This window comes from Arvicanthis niloticus, chromosome 6, assembly GCF_011762505.2.
Source record: "Arvicanthis niloticus isolate mArvNil1 chromosome 6, mArvNil1.pat.X, whole genome shotgun sequence".
Lineage (NCBI taxonomy): Eukaryota > Metazoa > Chordata > Mammalia > Rodentia > Muridae > Arvicanthis > Arvicanthis niloticus.
This window is the reverse complement of record NC_047663.1, coordinates 99,879,520-99,903,475: the sequence shown is the minus strand read 5'-3', so window position 1 is coordinate 99,903,475 and position 23,956 is coordinate 99,879,520. Positions and strand designations below refer to the sequence as shown.

Here is a 23,956-nt window from a genome sequence, read left to right as displayed (position 1 = left end):
AGGAAGGACCAGATCTGAGGAAGGACAGGCCGGGTCAAGGAGGGGCTCACTCACGTCTCTTCTGAGGCTTCTGTCCTGCTTCTACAGGGACCTCTATGTTCTCACCAAAGCCTTCCTCTGCTCCAATGTGCTCTACTTTGGAGAAACACCAGAGACCCACATCACAATCCCAGAATCCCTGGTAAAGCCACTACTGTCCTTCCTGTGAGGAGGTGTGTGGCTGTCAGCCATTTCTTCAGGTCAGGAAGGAATTAAGGATGAGCCTAGATCAACTTCCCCCAACTTACTGAAGAGGTCCTTGCTCAGGCCCTCCAGCTGGGTATCCTGGAACACGTACTGATCCAGTTCCGCTGCCAGATGAGGAAGCATACAGTCAGTCAAAAGGGTTCCCAAAGAGGCGGTAGAGGTGCATGCCTCAGAGGCAGGAAGGTCTCTTAGTTCGAGGCCAGCCTGGTTGGTCTACAGAGTTTCAGGACAGCCAGGGTTATGAAGAGAGATCCTGTCTTAAAACCAAAAACCAAAACCAAAACCAAACAAACAAAGGGCTCCCTGAATTCTCGCTGTGTGTCTAGCCTCAGGCCAAGAACCTTCTTGAGGGGGTGTGCACAGTAGGGTCTCTATAAGGGTTACTGAGTATACTTTGAATGAATGAACAAACACTGCTTTTCACGAGCTTTCTGTCTTATTAGATGAGCAAAGTGTGTGCCCATGAAAACGTCTGCCATCATAGAGTAGTACAGAGCAGCAATGCTGGCACTGGGCGTGAGTTCAAATTCTGTCTTTATTCTCCACTAGCTCCCTTTGCTGGGCAGCCTTGGGCTGGTCACTTAATGTTTCTGGTTCCTATTTCCTCATCTGAATGAAGAGAACAAATAGTGGGTACTATCCAGAGGTGGGCAGGAATTCAGGAATGTTAGACGTATTCCACACCCATAGGCACCCATACATGATGGTAAATTAAATGAAGCGGGTAGACATTTGCATGGCCTGGAACTATGTATCAGTGTGTGTGTGTGTGTGTGTGTGTGTGTGTGTGTGTGTGTGCTCATGTGGGTATGAGTGTGCGTGTGTGTATGTGTCTGTGTGAGTGTATGTGTACTCGTGTGTGTGTAGTCATGTGTGTGTGAGTATGAGTATGTGTGTGTAATTGTGTGTATATTCATGTTTGTGAGTGTGTGTACTCATGTGTGTGTGAGTGTGTGTACTCACGTGTGTGAGCGTGTATATGTGTGAGTGAGTGTGTGTATACTCATGTGTGTGTGAGACTGTATGTTTGTGAGTGTACACACTTCTATGCACCAGTGCTATGGAATAAGTATAGAGGTCATAGGTCAACTGGCAGGAGTCTATCTTTCCACCACCTAATTCCTGGGGCCTAAATTCAGTTCATCAGGCTTGGTGGCAAATGCTGTTACCCCAATGGAGCTACCCTGCTGGCCCTGAATCTCTTTTTAAGGCTGGACATGTCTTGTCAGACTGCTCAATTTTGGGCACGTCTTTTTCGTGTTTAAGTCAGGGCTTGGGAATGCAGAAGCCTTGGAGTGGGATTTCAGATCTGCCATCTAACTCAGCCTTGAGGCCACTTCATCTCTCTGCACCTCAGTTTCCTCCTCTGTGAACAGAGGATCTCACATCACAGACTTCATCGGCTGCCCCAAGGCGTCAGTGTGGTCCTACAGGTGTAACCACTCACATGCTGCCAGTGCCGGCTGCTGTAATGGCAGCTCATTGGCTTAGGTGCTGGGGAAGGGTATGTGGTGTGGGCTTTGTGGAAAAGAAGAGCAAAAAAAAAAAAAAAAAAAAAAAAACAAAAAAAAAAAAAAAAAAACAAAACAACAACAACCTGGAAATGGTAGTGTAGAGCTGTATGTGGTGCATGCCTGTGATCCCACACTTGGAAGGCTGAGGCTGGAGCATTGCCGTGAGACTGGCCTGGGATATGTAGTCCCAGGACAGCCTGGGCTACAAAAGACCTTGTATCAAAACCAAAATAAAACAAACCTAATAAGCAAAGAGCATAAAAGAAGTGGGGGAAAAGTAAGGGAAGTGCTGTAAAGGGACATGGTTGGCTTGGTAACCATTAGGGAATGGGCTGGCATCCCTTTAGTTTTTCCCTTTCTTCTCTTTCTCTTCCTCTTCTTCCTCCTCATCCTCCTTTTCCTCCACGTCCCCTCCTTTCCAGCCCTAGCTGCTGACCCTAGCTGTGATTTTGGTGAGAAGGGCTTAGTGAGATTAATGAAAGAGAATTCTTGCTCCTTTCTCCGGCCTCTGCTGCCTCCTTACCGATGTTGGCATAGGCCTCCCGGGTCTCCTCATCCATTTCCATGTCCTGCAACAGCTTGCTGAACTGGTCGCAGTTGATGGTGTCCGTGTCTGGCTCTGCAAGGGGAAAGCCCATAGGGTGAAGCTTGGGTGTCTGGGAGGAGGGGTAGTGAGGAAGGAGGGTGACAGCCCCAGTTGAGGGTCAGCACAATTAGCAGGGGCCCGGGAGGTGTCCATGGTTCTGACGGGCAGCCAGTGCTTTTCTCCAGCTTGCTAACTGCAGTGCCAGCAGAAGAACTGAGAAGGCCAGGAGAGGTCCCAGGGAACAAGGCCCACCTGAGCTGAGTTCAATCTCCTCCTCCCCAGCCAGGTCCATCTGGTCATAGAGGCGATAGAGGTGTAGGGGGTCGACGTCACTGTTAAGGAGCTCCAAGTAGCTGCCCTCCGGAGACCCCAGTTCCATGGTGGCACACAGACTATGGCCTGGGAGGAGAGATACACTCAGATATGTCATTGGATGGTAAGAAATGACAGAGAATGAACATCCGCTGCTGCTGAGGGCTGGAGGTGGGAGGAACCTGAGGATATGAACAGCAGGGCTCCAGACACTAGAGGGGAGTTCGAGTCCCATCTATGAGGCCTTAGGCAAGTGACTTATCCTCTCTAAGTATCCATTTTCTGGAGCATGGGGAGGGAGTGTTTCCATGGAACCTTGAAAGGTCAAGGGTGGCTCTGTGCCATGTGACAGTCACATGGAAGCCTCCAGTCAAAGAAAGCTCCCCATGCTGGGGAGACATCAGAGAAGGGTCTCTTCACTCCTAGACTGGATCTTCTCACCAGAATGCACCCACTTCCGCTCATGCCCTGGTCTCCTCAGGTCTCAGCTTGGGATTTCCCAATGCCTCCACGGCCATGCTTCCTATGTTTCCACTTGCTTTGGAATTGATTCACAAGTCTCTCAAATAGACCTTCCTTCTCCTCTGCCAGCGGTTCTGAAACGGATGGGAAGCAGAGGTGACCATGCTCACCCCCAAGATGAAGACATGTCCTCTTTAGCTGCCCGAGCCCGTGGGACTCAAGCCATATGGGGATGAGCAAAGACCCTGTCCACTGAACTTCCCTACCCTGTAGCCATGTCTTTGAGGGAGTTTCTAGATTTCGTTGACCGAGGTGGGAAGACGCATCCAGCACCAGCATTCCTCTCTCTCTCTCTGCTTCCTGAGAGCAGATGCAGAGTGACATCTGCCTCTCACCTCTGTCACCAGGCCTTCCTCACACAATGGCCTGGATTTTCAAACTGTGAGCCAAAAGTCAGTGCTTCCTTAAGTTACTTTTGTCAAGCTCTTCCTCACAGCAGCGAGGTAAATAACTAACACGGTGCCACACCCCAAGCCTGTGGCACACACCAGTCTCTCCTACACATAGCCCGAGTTCCTGGAATTGTTTGACAAGCTTCACATGTGTCACTCTTCCAGCTTCCCTTAGCTAATTATGTTCCTGTCTCAGATGAAGAACTAGATTAGGGTGATGAAGACAGGGCCACATCCTCTGCTGCCATTTGAGAAATGAAGATGCAGGTGACAGGACAGTTTCCTCTTCTGAGGAAAAGTCTGTGCACATTGAGGTGGGGCGCCTTTTTGGTGACTGGGCAGTGTTTTTAGAAGGCCTTCTGCAAACTGCCCTTCCACGAGGCTTCCACACCCATTTGAGAAGACATCTCTGACTCCACCGTTAGTCCTTTGGGGACATTTCTGTCCCCACTACACACTACAGTAGAGGGTTTGGGTTTTGTGGGGTTCTTATTGTTTTGATTGGGTTAATGGTCGTGCTGTGAGCCAAAGTGCTCAACAAATTTGAGATTTAAAGGTTCCAAGATGTCTGCAAAATGTGAGCATAAAAGTTAAAGTCTTGGCAGGTAGCTTCATGGTGCCAGTAGCTGCTGCTGCATTTCAGCATATGAAGAAAAATGATATTTATGTGTATGTGTTTGTGTGTGTGCATGTGAGTGAAGTGCCCACACATGTCAGAAGAGGGTGTGGTAACTCCTGCGGCTGGAGTTACAGGCAGTTGTGATGTAGATGGCAGGAACGGAACTCTGGTCCTCTGGAAGAGCAGCAAGCACCACTAACACCAGAGACATCTCTCCAGCCCCGTATAGCTTGTTTTAAATGAACACCCTGTAAGCTGTCAAAGCCAGAGGTGGGGTGTTATTCCTTCTAGGCTCTGCCCCAGTTACTTGGCAACAGCCAGGCATGCCTGACCTACTATAAAAGGGACTGTTCACCCCCTCCTCACTCTGTTACTCTCCTACTCTCTGTCCTTTCTCTCTCTGAACCCTTTCTTCCTCTCTCCCCTTTCCCATCCCCCTTTGTTCTATGTGTTTCTGGCTAGCCTCTACTCTCTCTCTCTCTCTCTCTCGCTCTCTCGCTCTCTCGCTCTCTCGCTCTCTCGCTCTCTCGCTCTCTCGCTCTCTCTCTCCCCTCTCATCCCAACCCCCTTTCCCATGCTCCAAATAAACTCTATTTCCATACGATACCTGTCACGTGGCTGGTACCTCAGGGGGAAGGGATGCCTCAGTATGGGCCTGCAGAGGCACCCCTCCCACCTCATCATACCTTATTCTATCAAACATATCCTTGGCTTTCCTTTTTTATAAAATACAACAGCAGGGAGGGAGGTCCTGGTCCAATAGCTCATGGAAGGAGATGAAGACTTAGGCCTGGACAGGAGGAGGCAAGTGCCATAGACAAAGAAGGAAGTGACTGCCAGGCCTCGAATCTCCTCAGAAACTGCTAGTCTCAGTGAAGACTTTCACTTCCTTCAGGGGCCTCAGGTGATCACAAGAGACAGAAGGGAGCTGAGGCCTGTATGCGGTATTGAGAGACTGGGCTGGAGTGTAACTCAATGGTAGTGATCTTGTCTAGCATGTGAAAGATCTTTGGTTCCATCCCCAGTGTGTGCTCATGCACACACACACACACACACACACACACACACACACGCACGCACGCACACACACACACACACCACAGAAAGCATTGCTGATAGACTTTGGAATCTGGAAGACAATGGGAGGTCTGGGCATTTCCTTTGGAAGGAGGAAGACTGGAAGACCTGTGTATGAGAAGCTCCACATCAGGAACATCTGGAAATACTGCTCTTGTTTGACCCCAGGTTGCCACTATGAATGGCAGGTTGAAGTATGGCTTCAATCAGATCCGTGGTATTAGTGGTTTTGTCTCCCCAGCTAATAAGTGCATTTGAGTGTGTGGGCACACAACGTTTGTGCACGTGGCCGTCATAATGTTTCTGTACAATAGCTCCAGTTCCCGACTGTCCTCTCCTGGCCAAGACTTTTCACAGGTATGGCTTCTTCAGCTCCTGGTTTCCACCTCTTGCCTTGAAGGTTGTCTGAGGTCCTTCTGGCTTGGCCTGCTTCAAGACATAGCTCAGGATACAGGGTCATTGGGACAGGGCAGTGAGAGTGAGATGCTTGAAGCTGGGAGGGGGCTGGCTGAGGACACAGGGGTGGCAGCAGGAACACCAGAACTGCAGCTATGGAGCTGGGCTTCCACCCCAGCTCATTAGGGGAAGGTGGTAAAGGGATCTGAGATGCAATCACCCTATGGTTGTCCTCAGCCTATTCCCAGGTTGTTCTCTGTGTCATAGTACCCTCAACCATCTTGGCGTCCTCAACCATCTTGGTGTTTCCATCCCAACTCCCTACCTCTCCTGGGTTCAGAGCAGCTAGCCAGTCTATGGGAAGACACAGTAATTAGAAAAACTGAAACTAGATTTGGCTTTGGTCCCTAGCAGCAAGCCACAGGGCTTTTCCATGGTGGAGGTGGGGCAGAAGAACTCGGGGTATCCTAGATATGTGGGCAGCTAAGTTCACAACAGTCCAGTATCACAAGATTAATACAAGAGTCACTTTGCTCTGGCAGGGTGTGTGACTCTGGGAAAGTCCTTTTCTGTCTCCACTTCCTAGGGCTGTCATCTGTTAAATACGAGAGTTGTAGTAGAACAGTGGCTTTCAAGTGACATTTTACAAGAATTCCAGATCCTTTAACAAGTGAGAAAAGGTTGTCGGCTGAAAGGGCATAGAGGAGCCTGGAACCTCTTTCTCCCTCAGAGGGGCTTCACACAGCACTCTAAACACACAGTTGTATCTGTGTGTGGTCATACAGGTCTGCAATCCCAGCTGCTCAAGAACCTGGGACAGGAGGATTATGATTTTGAGGGTAACCTAGACTTTGTAGTGAGACCCTGTCTCAAACACATAAAACAACAGCAACAAAGCTGATATTCAAGCCTGACGGAAGAATCCTGTAATAGGTATTGAGTGGCAGCAGGAAGACTGAGGTTCAAGGCCAGTCTGGGGTTGTCCAACAAAGTAAAAACAGGGTTGGGGGATATAGAGCAGTCGGTCAACCTGGGGGAGTCCCTGAGTTCTGTCCCTAGGTCTGCAAGACAAAGGCAAACAGAACCACTCCACACAGCCTTTCTGCACAAAAGACATCAACCCAGCTCATACAGTTCCAACTTGACATCATTCAGGAAAAGCAAGATGGGGCTGATAGCTGCCAGAGGCTGGCAGAGACAGGAATGAACCAGTGTAGAGCTGCAGTTTACAGGGCAGCGAAACCACCACGGAAGACAGGGCACATCACTACAACGTGTCCAAACACTGGATGCATTCTACCAAGACAGAGCCCAAACTTTGGACTTTGAATCTCAAGTGATAAAGAGGTGTTACTGCAGACTGAAAGGCAGCAGCTGAGGAGAATACACATTCATGGACATAGTACATGAGAAAAAAATCTCTGCAGCTTCTGTTAAATATTGCTGCAACTACAAAAACTTAAAAAAAAAAAAAACAAAAAAACAAGCAAGCAAACTAACTAAAGAAGACTAAGACTAGTAAGATGGCCGAGTCAGTAACATGCCTTGTAAGAGCTAAGGCCTGAGTCTGGATTCCCAGGACCCAAATAAAAAACAAGGTCGTGCGTGTCTTATTCATAGTACTCGCACAGGCAGATTGCCAGAACTCATTGGTCAGTCAGTGTAGCTAATTAATGACCTCCAGGTTCAGTGAGAGACCTTGCTAAAATAATAAGATATACACAATGCTACTCTCGCATCTGCATGTACATATGTACACACAGACACCATAACACACACACACACACACACACACGGAAAGAGAATCATCATCATCATCACCATCACCATCACCATCACCATCATCAACAACAAGAACAAACCTGGGCATGGTGTTACCAGCCCTGGGAGACAGAGATAGACAGACGGTCTCTGGAGCATACTAGCCAGCTAGCTAGCCTTAATCAGTGAGACCAAGATTCCAGCAAGATACACTATCTCAAACATGAAGGTAGATAGCTCCTGAGGACTGACACTCAACGCCACACATATAAGCACACATATTTAAAAGAAAAGAAAAGCAAACAAGAAAAAAGAAGGGAGGGAGGAAAGAAGGAAAAGAAGAATGAAAGGAGAAAGAAGAAAGTAAGAAAGAAAAAGGAAGAGGAAAGAGAAAGAGAGAGACAGAATAAACAAATAGATAATAGATGACAGACAGACAGATAGTAAATGAACACACAAACAAACACCAACAACCATCTCACACAATGGCTCAAGTCAGCCTGTGCTGATGCTGGAATACCATCCAGATCCACCCTATAGGACAGTGTGTGGGTTGACCAGGAGCCTGTAGTTCCCAGTAGTTCTCCCTTGGAATAACCAAAGCCACACCACGTCTCCAGATGATGTCTTTCAGAATTCATGTGCTGGTCTCCTAACCTTAGCTGGCTGGCACCCAGAGGTGGAGAAAGTAAGATTAGAAGTGGTCACTAGAGTGAGATATTCAAGATGGGTTAGCAGCCTTCCAAAAGAGGAACTGTGCTGAGCAGTGCACTGACTCTATCTTGCCACATTAACACCCTCTGTCACGCTAAGATGCTCCAGGAAGGCCCCTGACAGGTGTCCAATCCCACTCTTGATCTTCCCAGCATTCAGACTTTAAGGTTAACTTAGCTTCACCCAACTGTGACACCAGTGGTGGCTGACCCAAGCAGAGGCCCCTACAGGGCACAAAGGTCTAGTTGTCTCCTCACTTTAAAGTTGCTGAGAGTCAGCTGTAGGCTCCCTAGGGGATTGGCTATGATCTGCATGGTGACCTCACTGCAGCTGAGCGCTCCCTCCATCCAGGTCTACCTCTGTCCCCCACGGCACCTTGCTCTGAGCCCAGACAGCCTTGATATGGACATCTCCAACTCATGTGTTCCAGGACAGCCTCACCTCTGATAATTTTTTAAAATTTGTTTTCCGAATATGGCCTGCAAATCATATGGAATCCCACGAAAGACACCATTGTGGCTACTATAGCTAAGCCTCCTCCACCTGTGCTCTGAGCCCTGAATGGAAGCACCCACTGAGCCACAACTTGGAAGATCTTGGTCCACAAATGGGACAAACACAGCCTTCACAGGTACTGGTACATGGCAGGCATCTGGGGTCAAGGACGGGAGGAAGAGGGGCGACCAGAGGAGCAGAGTCATCAACATCCTTCTATAACCTTCCTGGCTGCAGGCAGCCCAAAAGTCCCAACATTCCTGAGGCCCAGGTCAGTGGCTTGGAAAGAAAATGTAGCTCATTTTTCTTAGAAAGAAACCCAAGCCAGATGCTGAGCAGAGAGAGGGAGGGTCCTACGGCTGCAATTTAGCAAAACAGGGTCCAAAGGTCCAATCCTGAGCCTGATGTGAGTTACAAGTGGCCCTGCTTTCAGGGAGTTTGTGGTGGAGACCCAAGAATGTCCCAGTGAAGGGCTCTAACAAGCCTGGGAGTGGCTAGTGTGGCACAAGCAGGTCTTGCCCTCCCCGATTCCCTCTTTCTTGTTGAACCATTAGATTACACCCCTAAAGAGAGCCACCAAGGTCCATTCCCTTATTTGGCCACTTACTTCCTTATGACTAACCCATTCCTGAGGCTGACCACCAAGGTCCAGCAATCAAAGTGCAGTGTTTGGCTACACGGACTAAAATATCCAATCAAGATTTAGCTAACACAGACTTCCCCTTTTCTCCTTAAAAACTACTTATGCAGAGACACCTGCTGCTGTCTTTGCCCAATCTAGAGGCAGCCCCCACCCCCCTGCCATTGCTTGTCTCTTCCAGGATACGGAAGTCGTCTTTGTACTGAGAATTTGGCATATGGAGAGTTCTGTGCCAACTCGGTGGTCTCAGCCTTGGCCTTCCACAAATATCCAAGGGCAGGGGTCACGCATGCAACGTACCGGTATAGCATGGGCTCTGCGGCCGAGGCCAGCATCTTCACTTTTTGTGAGTTTTGTTATTTGACTGTTCGTTTTTGTTTTAAAAGACAGGGTCAGGCTATGTTCTATGCCAGTCTGGTCTAGAATTCACAGCCATCCTCCTGCCTCAGCCTACCAAGTGGCAGATTACAGGTGTGCCCTGACAAACCTGGCACCTGGTGCGATGCTTTCTGGTGGTTCGGGATCCTCTTTGAGCTTTGATGCCTGACAAGTCTGAAAGCATCATCCCGAGAGAGTTTGGCACCGCTTTCCTGTCATTTAATATGCGTCTCTGCCTCTCAGGATGTAATTACTGTTCGCATTTCCTCTAGGCTCCTCCCCACAGTTACCTGGCAACAGCCAGGTATGCCTGACTCACTATAAAAGGGGCTGCTTGCCCCCTCCTTAGTCTCTCACTCTCTTCCCTCTATGCCCCTTCTCTCCCCATTCCCCCCCACTCTCTCTCCACGTGTTCATGGTTGGCCTCTACTCCTTTTCATTCTCTCTCTGTTTCTGCCTTTCTCTGTCTGTCTCTACTCCCTCCACTCCCTTCCCCATATCCTAAATAAACTATTCTATACTGTACTGTTCTCTACTCTACTAAACTCTATTCTATACTATACCAGTCTATGGCTTGTACCTCAGGGGGAAGGGATGCTTCAACATGGACCCTGTAGAGGCAGCCCCTCCATTTCACCATGCCATGCCTCTACCAAACATATTCCTGGATTCCTTTTTTTTTTTTTTTTTTCAATAAAACATAACAGTTACTAAATCCCAACCCCTTCCCCTTGTTGTGGGGGTAGGGAATCTAGAGTCCTGTGTATACCAGACAAGAGTTGTATCATTGAGCTAAGCCCCAGGCCTTGGTTTCTGTATATCGCTTCCTTGGGGGTACTTTCTGTTTTGCTTCTGAGATAGGGTCTTCCTGTGCATCCCAGGCTGGCCTGGGACTTGATCCTCTTGCTTCAACCTCTCAAGTGTTGGTTACCAGTGCGCGTTGACGACTATACCTGGCAGCGATCCACATTTAAAACCCAGCGTCCCCCACTACGTCCCTCACCTCAGGCTTGCTCCCTACTGATGCTGAACAGCAAGTGAGGCTGGGGTTGAAGAGACAGCTCAGTGGTTAGGGGCACTTGTTCCTCTTGCAGAGGGCTCGAGTTTGGATCCCAGCACCCATGTCAGATCACTCACAGCTCTCTGAGACTCCAGCTCCAGAACATCAAATGCCTCTGACTTCTGCAGCCACCTACAGTCACATGCTCATGCCCACATGCACACACACCTACGCATAATTAAAACTAATTACAAAGTTTTCAAGGGTGGTTTTACTTCCAAGGTCACGAGTCTTTCCCCTTGACAAGCAGCCTCCAGTGCTTAGCTTGCCTGGCTCCTCCCATAATTCTGATTCTGCAGTGTTTCTCACATTCTGTCCTGGTTTCCATACTTCCCCTCGGCTGGACACCTCAGAGGCAGATCGGACACGTCTCCCATTCCTCTGGGCTCATTTTTGAAAATTTCTCATCAGACTTCCTGGATTTCTCCACAGCTTCATCTTTCTTTCCTCTAACTCGATCACCTGGCCTGCCTGGACTGTTGTTTTGACAAGACCTAATTCAGTTACCTTAGTATCTTCTGTATACTAATATTTAGAAGAAACAGAAATGTGGGGTTTATCATTTGGGTTATTTATTATTGTTTTAGTGGTAGTAGTAGCAGCAGTGGTAGTAATATTTTGAGATATGGTCTCACTATTTAATCTTGGTTGTCCTGGAACTCATTAAATAGACCAGGTTGGCCTTGAACTCTCAGAGATACACCTGCCTCTGCTACCCAAGACCTAGAATTAAAAGCATGAGCCACTACACCAGGCTGTTGGGCGCAGTCTTTATTTGTTTGTTTAAGTAAGGTCTCAATGAGCCTACTGTGAGCTGGAGTTACTAATGTGTGTGGCTCAAATATGCTTATTTTACAAAAGGCTACTTGGGTGGTAGAGATGACTCAGCCAGTAAAGGGGATCCCCAGAACCTACACCCTGGAAGGAGAGAATTGACTCCCACAGGATGTCCTATGACCTGCACAGGCATGCCATGGTTTTAGCCCCCCTACCCTACACAACTAAACAAATTAACAAATGTAAAAATAAATAAATGAAAGAAATCTAGCTGAGTATGGTGGCTCATACCTGTAACCCCAGCACTCTAGAAGTGACTGTGAAGCCATTTGTGGTTCAAAGGAAAGAAATAGCTTCTCTCTCTCTCTCTCTCTCTCTCTCTCTCTCTCTCTCTCTCTCTCTCTCTCTCCTCCTCCTCCTCCTCCTCCTCCTCCTCCTCCTCCTCCTCCTCCTCTTCCTCCTCCTCTCCTTCTTCTTCCTCCTCCTCCTCCTTCTTCGAAATAGCTTTTTAAAAATCAAAAGCAAGTAGCCAAACAGATTCTTTAAAATCAATATTTAAAGGTAGTAACATTACAAATAGACCATAGGCTACTGGGCATGGTGGTGTACACTTGTCCAAACTTTGATGAGGCAGAGGCAGGAGATTGCCAGCTTGGGTTACAGAGAACCTGATACTCCAAGGTCTCAAAATTATAACCCAAACAACTACCAACACAACAACAACAACAAAACAAAACAAGAAATAGTTCACAGGCTGACACAAGCTGAGTCCCACCAACACTGCCTGGGCACACAGCACATGGCCTCCATGTTAGAATATTCTCTGCCATTGTGTTCAGACTGGGAGTGCAGCAGGGATGAACCCTGAGCTGTGCTAACAGAGGAAGCCAGACACAAGAGGCAGGACACTGAATAACTGCACTTACGAAACGCTTAGAGCAGTCAGAACCAGGGAACTAGGTGGTAGAGTGGAAGTCACCAGGAACCATGAGGGGGGAGGTACTGCTTTAGTGTCCAGAGTTTCCATCTTTGAGGGTTGACAGTTCTAGAAAGAGAGGTAGCAATGGTTCCAGGATGCTATGAACATGTTCAATAGTAAATGTATGCTGCGTATTTTTGCCATGATTTTATGAAAACACTTTCTATTATTGCCTTGAATGGCCAGGAAGGAATGATGACGCCTGCCACCAAAGCAAAATAAAATCTCTGTCCCCCTCAGAGTGCCTTTGCTGTATTACCAAGAACAGCCTGCTCAGAACCCACCAGCATTCATGGAAATTCACATCAGCTACCCAGTCAGTAGACAGGGTTCTCATGAGATCTGGGTTCAAGTCCTGACTAAGTTCAACAGCTTGCTATATGGTCTTTGGCAAAACAAAATGAAAAATAAACATATTAATCAGTAAATGTTACAATATATGCCATTATAGGTTATGTGCATATAAAGTTATTATCTATTACTTGATTATATGTATAAGTAGATTAACATATGTGAATATTAACATGTCTTTAGAAACAATAACAAAGATCACTTCTCTGGACTCAGTTTCCACAGATCATATAGACAGTAAAGAGGTGACATACATTAGTGCTTCTCCTTGAAATTAATGAGAATTACTGGGGAGAGGTGGTTTAACCCAGGTTCCCAGGCTCTGCAATCAGGGAACATGTGGAGGACAGAAGCTGGGGCGTGGCACCCAGGGCCTGCCAGAGACCTTGGGGGCGGGGCCTGTAACTGGAGAACAGGGCTTGGACAGAGCTAAGGACCTTGAGTGGGTCTGAGAACCCTGTGGCCCTGGGACCTGTCATCAACTGCCTCCCAGAAGATTTCCAAAGCTTAGGCTACTGGAACCTCCTGCTCACTCATCTCTGGGGGCTCTTCTTCACCCACATTCGAGCCTCTGGGAAAGCAGATTTTGTAGTCGGAAGGGGACGCTCTTTGGCTACACCAGGCTACAGAGGAGGAAAACTCCATTTTCTTAATCTGCCTGAGAAGTTGTATTTATTTTATTTGGGAGCACAGAGTTAAGTCTTTGCTCGGAAGTGAGGCACTCCAAGCATTGATAGGAAGGCCACACTGTGGGGGGTATAGGCGTGTGAGGCCTGTAGTGGACAAAGAAGCCGTAGGGAGCTGTAGGAGGAGGTACATGGTTAGGGTACCATTCAAAGTTATGCACAGTGGCTACAGTTCTCACTGCCTGGGTCCCCAGGAGAGCTCTACCCACCGCTGTCAGCACTCAGCAACTCTCCTTAACGGATGTGACAAAGTAAGGTGGATGCCTCCACCTGTCCCCCTAGATGGTCAAATAAGTGCACCCTATGCTGTCTCTGTGCCAAGTACTCACAAGAAGGACCCTGTACCCAGACTCCAGAGTCAGAGGTGGTCTGTCCCAACTTGCGAATGAAGGTCCAGTGAAGGGCGGCCCCTTGTCCAAGGTCCCTGCGCTCTTCGTAGATTTTGGGGACTGATAGAGTACACGCCCGCCCGCCAACCACCCAATCCTCCCCCCCCCCACTCCTCCCCCCCCCCCCCCCCGTTTGAGTCCCGGAACAGCAGACACTCCTGGGAGGCTGCCTTCACCACTAGCTCTGCGCATAGCCTCGGGGTTCTGACTCCCAGCTTCCAGCTCCCTGCTCCCAGGTCCTGCAGACAGTCCGTTCAGGATCCAAGAAGTCTCTCTACCTCCTGCACACCTATCCAGCTTTTTCCGGCCCCGCTGTCTGACCTCTGGCAAATAGTTGCCAGCCTCAGAGCCTCGGATTCCCAGCATAACTTTAGCGGCTGCAAAGGGGATCTTGGAGACACCTACCGCCTGTGCCCCGCGCTCCTGCGTGCTGTTGCTCCTGCGCGCTGTCGCTGTCGGTAGTCTACCTGACGCCAGCTCCTTGGCTCCTAGGAGCTTGGGGCCGGCAGTCTCCTGGCAGCTACCTCACAAATAGGGAGTATCTGTGGCGTTTTCTACCTTTCACTTTCTATCTACACCTTCAGCTTTGGGCCAAAGGCAGAGCTGAACAGGAACGCCTCCTCCCCTGAAAAGTGATAGCCACCTCGTGCTTTCTCAGAAGCATCCACATGCAACCTAAGTTTGCTTGGACTGAATGTTCCCAGAGGACCCTTCTCTCCAGGCAGATCTCACTTAGACCAGTCCCTACTCAGGAGGAGAGGACTACAGATTTAAGCAGTTAGAGCTGAATTCCAAGGTTAGGTGTTTGGTTTGCAAGCCACCTCATCCACACCCCTGGTGGCCCACTATGTCGCTCTATCTCCGCCCAACCACAAAGATAGGCAAGCTGCTCCTTGAGGCATTTAGACCTGAGATCTGCTAGCGAAGCTCTTAGATCCCCTGCTTCCCCAGTACATGCATCCTTAGAGAGGTCACTTCCCTTGCTCAAGCCCAGATTTCCTCATCTGCAGCTGAGGGACTGAGTCAAGTCTGCCTCTGACCTCTCTCTCTCTCTCCCACCCAGAACCTCCAGCTGCATAGCCATGGAGCTGAGCTGGGACACTTGCCACCATGATTTAGGTAGCATATTTCAGGATAGTCTGAGAAAAGGGATCCCACCCCTTTTCACCAACATTACACTGGGGACCTCTGGTACTTCACGGTACCAGATGCTGTTGAACCCTTGATTCTCGCCATTACCCTACTACACAGACATTCCCCTGAGCCCACTGTGTGGTTGCTGAAGAAAACTGAAACTAAGAAGCTGTTGGTGGCTCAAAGGTGCAACACGGATGTAGCCAAGGGTGTATTTATGCTGTAAGGTCACTGCACTGTCTTCAAAGCAGTTGCCACACCAAACACCACCTGTACCCACTCTCAAAACCCACTTGGAAACAAGAGAGAATAGAACTTGCCAGAGACTCTTTGCTTACTAGATATACCACAGGCTTGATTACGGTTTGGGAGTGCCAAGCTTCCCAGGGACTGGATGGAGGTCTCCTATAGAGGTACACCTCAGTTTACCCAAAGACAGATGTAGGCTTGAGATGTAGCTCAAGGGTAGAGAGCTTGTCAAACATGCACAAGGTTCTAGGTTCAATCTCCTTAGGGAAGAGGAGAAGGAAGAGGAGGAGGAAGAGATGTTAGTCTAAATAACCCCAAAACTTTGGTGGGGCTGAGAGCTGCCAACAGAGGCCCCCTGAAAGTCTGAGTGCAGATAAAACCTCTATTAGGGATGCTGGAACCACCCGAGACCTCAGTGTGCTTATGAAAGCTGTAGTCTTAACCATTGTCTCTGGACCCCCTTTACCTTGCAACTCCGGCAGGTAAGACCCAGAAGGGCCAGGAACTAGGCACCGCATGGTGTAGAGAGTGGAGTGATGCAGCAATGTCTGCAGTCCAGCTGCCCCTCCTGGTGTGTCAGACGACTCCAAGAAAGTCCTCAGATGCCCAGGTGGGAAGCAGGCAGCCTCATCCCTCACATGCCTCCCTATACCAATTAGGAGCCCAAAGCCTACCAGCTAGCATGCAAAGAAAGCAAGCAAGGGACCAACTGAAAATTCTCCACTGCGATGTAGCCCGAACAGCTTATAGCCTGTATTTGGATACCCTCTAATTTGCCCACGCTCCCTTAGCCACCACATCTTCTTATGTTAATTTCAGTTCCTTCTTGTGGACCAAATTGGGTAACCACAGAATGCTGCACCTTGGCTAAGACACTGAAATGATAATTGCAATGGACACACAATCTTCTGCAGCACAGAGCCTGCATCAGACTCCAGTGCGTGCCCCTAACACAACAAAGAGCTGTTAGGGACGTGGTAAGATCCAGCTTCTGCTCACAGCAAACTGCTTTGGATTTCTCTGGAAATTTCTCATCTTTTATTCCAACATGATGAACTAAAATCCAAGTTTCACCCTGAGTGTTGACTCTAATTCAGTAACCTTAGAGCTAGCTGGTTCAGGGTTGTGGTGATAAGTAACATCGACTCTCTCAGGGAGAGAGTGAGTACTTCTCTACTCTGCCCATCCTTCAGGTGACATCAGCGAGAAAGCTTTAGCCTGGAACCAATATGTTTTTCATGCGTCTCCCCCCACTCCCCCCCCCCACAGGGTTTCTCTGTGTAGCCCTGGCTATCCTGGAACTCACTCTGTAGACCAGGCTGGCCTCGAACTCAGAAATCTGCCTGCCTCTGCTTCCCAAGTGCTGGGATTAAAGGCGTGCGCCACCACCGCCCCTTTTCATGCATCTCTAACACATCAGGAAGCAGTATCTGGCTTGAATCGAATAACACAGCTCTATTGTATCTTTTAAAACCACGTGGTGAGCCTGGGGCTGTAGCTTGATGGGTAGAGTCCTTGCCTAAACTGACAAGGCTCAGGCTTTAATCCCCAGCCCCACACAAATGGGATGTGGTCATGCATACCTGTAATCCCAGAGTGTGAGACCTCGAGTCAATAGAACCCAGACTTTAAGGTCACTGTAGATGCTGTAGAGAATTGGAGACCAGCCTGACTACTACCTGTTTCAGACCTTGTCTGAAAACAAACCAACACTGCTGCTATTTGAGCACTCTCCCCTCCTTGTGGTGGGAAATAAAACTTTCTTTGAAAGTGAGTGGTTTGGGAAAACCTACCAAGTAAATGCTAGTGTGGGTGGTATACAGAAAAAGTGAGGGTTGGTGGCAAAGGGGATGGATTCTGGGGCCAGCCTGGGAAACAAAGGGTAGCTTGGCTGCTCCTGGCAGGTACAATACTGTAGACCCATCGGCCCATATGAGTCTTCATTTCCCTTGTGTAAAATATGTGCAGTAACTGTCTTTGTATGGTGACAGTTTTAAAGTCATCATCTCTACTTACAAAAGTCCCAAGAAGGAAGTAGACAGACAAATGAGACGTTAGGAGTCAATTTGAAACAGTTGTTGTTTGATGAGAAAACACAGTTAGTAGTAGAAATCACACGATGCCCCAGTCCTGTCCTCATGACAGCATGCCATCAAGACATGCTGGTGTCTGTTGCTCTGCTCTTCTGAGACACATGGAAATTTCTTCTTGTTTTTCCAGCAGCCAGTTCTGACGGCCCCAGCTGCCCTAGACTTGCATCACTGACAAGGGTCTGTGTTACAATGGAGTTCAGCCTGAATATACCTGGCCAGCAACAGCACCTCTTACCTGTGCTGCTGCCTGGTCTCCCCACATCCTTTCTGACACCCTAGACCCATTTCCACAAGAGCTAAGTAGAAGCATTCTCGTGTCTATGCAGATGATTTCCGAGCAGGACAGTCATAGGTGCCATATTTGCTCAGCAAGTACCACTTATGAGCACCCAAAGGGTGATGCTGGAGACGAAAAGCTATGGACCTGTCTGAGGCCAGTGGAGATGGGGAAATATGAGAAAGGATACAGGATAGCTTAGACAGCAGATTATTGCCCCAGGATGAGGTGAACAGAGGTGAGGAATGGGAAGGAGGGTCAAGCTAATGCTTGGCATTCTCTTCCTTAAAGCCCCTCTTTGGGAATTGGGAAGTTGCACCGTTGGCAAAGTGTTTGCTGTGCAAACATGAGGACCTGAGCTCAGATCCCCGCATGTTAAAATTGGCATGGAGCCCTGTACCTGTGATCCAGAGCTGGAGGATCCCTGGGGATGGCTGGCAGTAAGCTCTAAGTCTAGTGAGAATCTCTATTTCAAAAGGTAGAGACCGAAGAAGACATTGGTGATGGTCTCTATACACAGGCATACACATGTGTATGCACACATGCCTCCCCAAACATGTACAGATGTACAAATATGTACATGTATGCACCCTTGCCACCCCAGGACACACACACACACACACACACACACACACACACACACACACACACACACAATTCTGGAATTGTCTGAAAGAATGGACAGCCGTCAGTGTTTTGGTGATCAAGGCTGGCTTGAGTCCCAAGTGAATACAGACACTGTGAGCGCCTTGCATCATGGCTGTTGGTAAGCGCATAATTCTCATGGGAGCTAAATAAGTCACCAAGGAGAAGGAGATTAAAAAAATGGAGATAAAAATGAAGGAAATGAAGGAATAGTGACTAGATGGAATTTAGGTGGTAGGTGAGAATATAACGTCTAGGCACATGGATGCCCTGGTGGGAAGGCAGGTAGCTAAGCTGCAATATAAATATACACAGATGAGTGAATAGACAAATAGAAAAACTAATGAATTGGGCAAGGCAATATGGGTCATAAATGGATTAGTGGAGCAGTAGATTGGAGTAGGTGGGGGGCTGAGGAAGGTGTGCTGGGGGGACATAGGAAGTGGCCAGCAGGTGACTAGAAGGAAGTGTGGACGATAAATATTGCGCCAGGTGAGCCACTCAAGGCAATAGCAACAGAATCAGAAATAGTCCCTGGCTGGGTCAGGTGCCAAGTTCTGGGGCAAGAAGATACATAGCAGGCTAGCTGAGAAAATTCTCTGGAAAGTGGCAACTTCTGGTACAGGCACTTCTCCTTTTGGGGCTCCTGGGAATGAAAGGACCACAGGCTAACTGCTGGGAGGCTGGCTGAGCTGAGTCCTCTCTGAAGCCTACCCACTTCCAGGAAGTTGGGAGCAGGGCAGGAGCTGGGATGGACACCTGGGAGAGGGAGGACTTGGGAGGAAGGAGGAAGCCAGGATCTGCAGCTCCCCCATCCTAACCTCCAAATGAGGAAGGAAGCTGGTGGGAATATCTCTTTCCAATAAATCAGATGACATCCTAGAGGGAGCCTTTATGTGGTGGTTTACAGAATAGTATTCACATGGGGAAATCCCAGAGGCACCAAAACAGAGTGTAGTATTACAGTACTCAGAACAGAGTATCGTACAATCAAAAACAGGCTGGAATCAGGAGCCTGGAAGGGATGTCCTGCAGCTCAGAGAAAGGAGATCAAAAGACCTAGCTCATGGACAAAACCTGAGATTGGAGCTGTCCTCTCCTGTTCACACCAGACCATGGTCACCTAAGACACCAGCCTTGATGTCTCTGAGTCAGAAGCAGCCTCATGTGACTGAGAACGTTTATGTGTCACATGAGACACTGTCTCCAAACCCACATAACAGTGACTCTGTGACTATTACTACCTCCACTGTACAGCTAGTCCTTCATCAGGACCCTTCCTAGTTCTCCCTTCCCTGGCCTGTGACTACCCTTGCAGTGGCTGTCATCTTGAGCTGGTTGACTTCTGTCTGGGCGTCTACTTTGATTTATCATTGAGCCCATTGAATTCCCTCGAGATGGGGCCATGAACTCCAGACTCAGTGGAACTGTATGGCACTATGTGCACACAGGCTGCTTCATGTAGACCAGAACCAGCCTCTGTAAATTACCAACTTGTATGAACATAAAACTGTTCAAAGAAGACACTGCCATGTAACAGAAACCTTCAGAGGTAGGTGCACTGGGAGTAACACCATACCTAGCTGTAACAGTTAATTGTCTACAATTTCTATTCTCTTGACCAAGAAAATTCCCCCTTAGTTCTATATAACTAATCGCAAAACACATACAGATCAAAGTGTTCAGATGAAATTTAAAATGATACTTCAAATACATGTTAATAGTTTTACGTTCATACAAGTTGGTAATTTGCTGATGTGCTTGTACAGTATTTTGTACATCACTGTCACGGTCCAATCTACTTCTTTTATTGGCCCTTTGTGTAACATACTGAATCTATATGTTGGGCATATGAAACATATCATGATTAAAACATAGTCTTGTGTCTGTGTGGAGCTTCTTCACAAACAATAAACAACATATGACACACACAAATAAATTATATAGATGGTGAAAAATCCCAGTCTAGACAAAGGCTTGGTGTGTGTGTGTGTGTGTGTGTGTGTGTGTGTGTGTGTGTGTGTGTAGGAGTCAAGCCCCAGTCTGAGGCAGAGCTCGCCTGGAGCTCAGGAAGAAGGAGCACAGATATTATGTTCCTTTGTCTCCCAGCCCCAGATGATCACACCCTAAAGCTACTTCCACTTTCTGAAGTCATGTGAGATCCAAAACAAAATATTACACCCCAAGGGAGGAAATGGAATAATAATTTTTAAAAAGGAACCAGTATACTCAGAACAAAGAAGGGACACAGGGACTGAGGTGCAGGCAGCAGCTAAGGGAAGGAGCTTCCCCTGGTGGATGTTCAGATAAAGAGGAAGGGTCTCACTGCTGCCCCAGGTATACAGTTGTCCTAGTAGAACCACACTGGCTGCTTGCACCTTGATGGAAATCCAGAGAGATGAGAGGAGCTAAAGGTTCCCCATTATGTCCATGTTAAGAGGGAGAGAATAAAAGCGGTATTCAGGAGAGAAAATATATCACCAGTCTGAGAATTTATACACAAGAGCAGCCAACCCAATGATATAATTAATGCATATGTTTTAGCAGAAACATGGACAAGTCCAGCATTGTCTAGTGCATGGATCTCTCTCTCTCTCTCTCTCTCTCTCTCTCTCTCTCTCTCTCTCTCTCTCTCTCTCCCCCCAGTCAGATTGAGGAGCACAGCTTGTCTGCCTTCCAAACTGGTCTCTGCCACTTCTTACCCTGAGATGCCTAGCTCGTCTTTGCTTTGTGTATTAGATGAGGGATAGGTACATTCAAAGGGCTGAGATGGGTGGGAGAGCCAAGCAGGGGATGCTGGTGTGTGTGTGTGTGTGTGTTTGTGTGTGTGTGTGTGTGTGTGTGTGTGTGTGTGTGTGTGTGTGTGTGTGTAAGAGAGAGAGACAGACAGACAGACAGACAGAGACAGAGACAGACAGAGACAGACAGAGAGACAGAGGGACAGACAGAGACAGAGAGCACCCTAGACTCTAGAAGTACTAATTGCAGGGAATAGCTTATGTTTCCAAGTTGAAGGGACCAACAGGCTGGAATCTGTGACCCCCAATACCAATACCACAAGAGCAGACATGGAAGACAGAACAACCTCGACTTCAGGGAGCATCTGTTTGAACAAACAGATCCATACTCAGCACCCAAGACAGTGAACAAGACAACACATTCGATTGTTAGCAGTAGTACCCTTAAAACCAAGACACTGGAACAGGTGAGGTGACCCAGTGGCTAAAGCTGCTGACCACCCGAGTTCAAGCCTGGAACCCACCCACACGGAAGGAGAGAACCAACTCCCACAAGCTGTCCCTTCACACACATGCTGTAACCCCCTCACAAAGAGATAAATGTAATAAAAAAAATTAAGACACTCAGTCTCTCTCCTTGTGGACTGGGTCTGTTTCTCCACATCTCTGTTTCTGTCTCTTTTTATTCTACTGCCTTCTGTTTCTCTTATTTTACCTCTCTCCTTCCCTCTTGGTCCACCTAGGCATCTCTGGTTTTCTTTTTCTCTATCCCTTTGTTGGTCTCTCTCTCTCTCTCTCTCTCTCTCTCTCTCTCTCTCTCTCTCTCTCTCTCTCTCTCTCTCACACACACACACACACACACACACACACCCCAGTTGCACATACACACATGCACTGCCTTTTGATCTCCAGTTCTTTAGCCCCTCATTTCTATGACTCCCCCTCTCTACATCTTTTTTTTTTTTTTTTTTTTTTTTTTTTTTTTGGAGACAGGTTTTACATAGCCCTGGGCTATTCTCACTAGACAGCCATGGATGAGCTTGAATTTGTAATTCTCCTGATTCTGTCTCCCAAGTCCTGAGATTACGGATCTGAGCTGCTACTTCCCGTTTCACCAATTCGGGACTCGAACCCAGCACTCTGTGATCTAGGACAAGCACTGTTCCAACTGTACTATGTTCCCAGATACAGTTTCTCTATTTTTGACACAAAGTGATTGATTGTATCTCTTCCTGTCTTCCCATTAGATGGTGTGTCTGTTGGAAGCAGGAGTTCCCTGTCCACTGGACACCTTGGAGCCCATTGTTGATGGAGTTTAGGCATGGCCTGAGCAGGTAGTCAGCAGTATCCCCTGAGGATGCTCTGATCACTGTGGAAAGCATGCTGCATGCTTGTAGCACCCAGCCACCCAGGTTTTTCCAAAAGCTCACCCTGTATCCTTTACACATATTTTCCTTTCAGAGACAGGACACACATCGTTGCCTAGGCTCCAAGGGATGCCAGCTTACCTCCATGGTCCCTGTAGCTGGTACCCCTCTCTACCGTGGGGGCCTGCAGACTGTTGCAGACCCAACTCAAGAAAGCCAAGTCTAAGTCCCCTTTCTCCAGCAGGGTCAGGGAAATCTTCCTGGCCAGAGCCTCACCATCAGGCTCCCGGAGCAGGGCACAGTGGTATTCCCGTGAGAGGAGCTGTTCTTCCAGCAGGCCGTCCAAGAGGGCTCGCACCTGCCGGGGCTGCTGGCTGGAGAGCAGGGTCTGTACCTGGGCCAGGATGGCGTGGAAGTGGTTCATGGCAGTGCTCTGAGGCAGGTCAGCTGCCTGGAGTCACCTCTCATCCAGCCTTGCAGCATCCAAAACATGAAGTGAGACCCAGGATGAAGGAACCTCTGCTGACAGTGCAGCCTTTTCCTTCTTAGGAATGTTTCCTCATTTGTGTGCAGGCCAGGGTGCCTGGTGAACGGAAATGCATTCAGGGTGACTCGGACAGTGATAAGAGTACAGAATTTCTGCTTTCCTTTCTGCTTTTAAATTTTATTTTATTTTTTTATAGACAGAGAAGAAGCCCCCTGAAGGGTGTGGGAAAACTATCACAGATAGGCAGATCATTACAAATTAGTTTCTCTGCAACAACAACAAAAAACAAAACAAAACAAAACAAAAAACAAAAAAAAAAGGAAAGAAAAAAACAACTGTAGCTCACTTGGGGGAGTGATGGCTTTGTATCTACTATGCCTTGGGCTCAATCCCCAACATCACATTAACTGGGTGTGGTGGTACAAGCTCATAGTTCCAACACTCTGGATCTAACACTCTGAAGGTAGAGGCAGGAAGATCAGGGGTTCAAAGTCCCATTGGCTACCCAGTGACTTCAAGCCTACCCTGAGCTACACAAGGGTCTGCCTCAAAAAGAATAATATTTAAAGGGGATGGGGATTTCATGGCTTTGAAGCTTTGAATAACTGGAACACAAAAACAGAAGTTGGAGCCAGCATGGCGGTTCACATCTGTAATCCCAGTAGTTGGGAGAAGGACACAGGCTAATCAAGGCTAGCCTCAGCTACCCAATGAGCTCACATTCAGTCTGGGATGCTGTCTTACAAAAACATGCTTGGGAAGTGGAGTGGACTCAGGGAATGGTAACATGAATGGCCCAAATTTTGTGGATAAACTTCTCAGACATCTGGCAGGCAGATCCGTGTGTATATTGCAAAGTGGCATCTCCAGAAACTCAGTCAAAATGTTCCCAGAGATGCTTAACTGAAGGGGAAGATCCCTCCTGAATGTGGGTCACCCCATCCCATGGGCCAGGAGTCTGGACTGAATAAACAAGAAAGGATAGCTGAACACTGGTCTCTCCCCTCTCCCCTCTCCCCTCTCCTCCCCTCTCCCCTCTCCTCCCCTCTCCCCTCTCCTCCCCTCTCCCCTC

The 23,956-nt window shown here is 48.2% G+C and overlaps 1 protein-coding gene across 8 annotated transcripts in view; it reads right to left on the bottom strand.

Moving 5' to 3' along the window:
• Positions 1-22,917, bottom strand: part of Ciita (class II major histocompatibility complex transactivator) — a 49,177-nt gene extending 26,260 nt beyond the window's left edge. For 2 of the 8 annotated variants that reach the window (XM_076937421.1, XM_034506638.2), the window contains exons 1-5: positions 22,539-22,916; positions 2,599-2,745; positions 2,284-2,379; positions 288-350; positions 55-135 (exon numbers count right to left, since the gene is read on the bottom strand). In XM_076937421.1, the coding sequence (XP_076793536.1) occupies positions 55-135; positions 288-350; positions 2,284-2,379; positions 2,599-2,745; positions 22,539-22,821 (670 nt within the window). In that variant the 5' untranslated portion in view covers positions 22,822-22,916. Of the gene's footprint in view, positions 1-54; positions 136-287; positions 351-2,283; positions 2,380-2,598; positions 2,746-14,299; positions 14,452-15,743; positions 15,938-22,538 lie in introns of those variants that run through there. The other 6 variants (XM_076937422.1, XM_034506639.2, XM_076937423.1 and 3 more) reach the window with 6 other exon arrangements.
• Between the last annotated feature and the right edge of the window lie 1,039 nt (positions 22,918-23,956).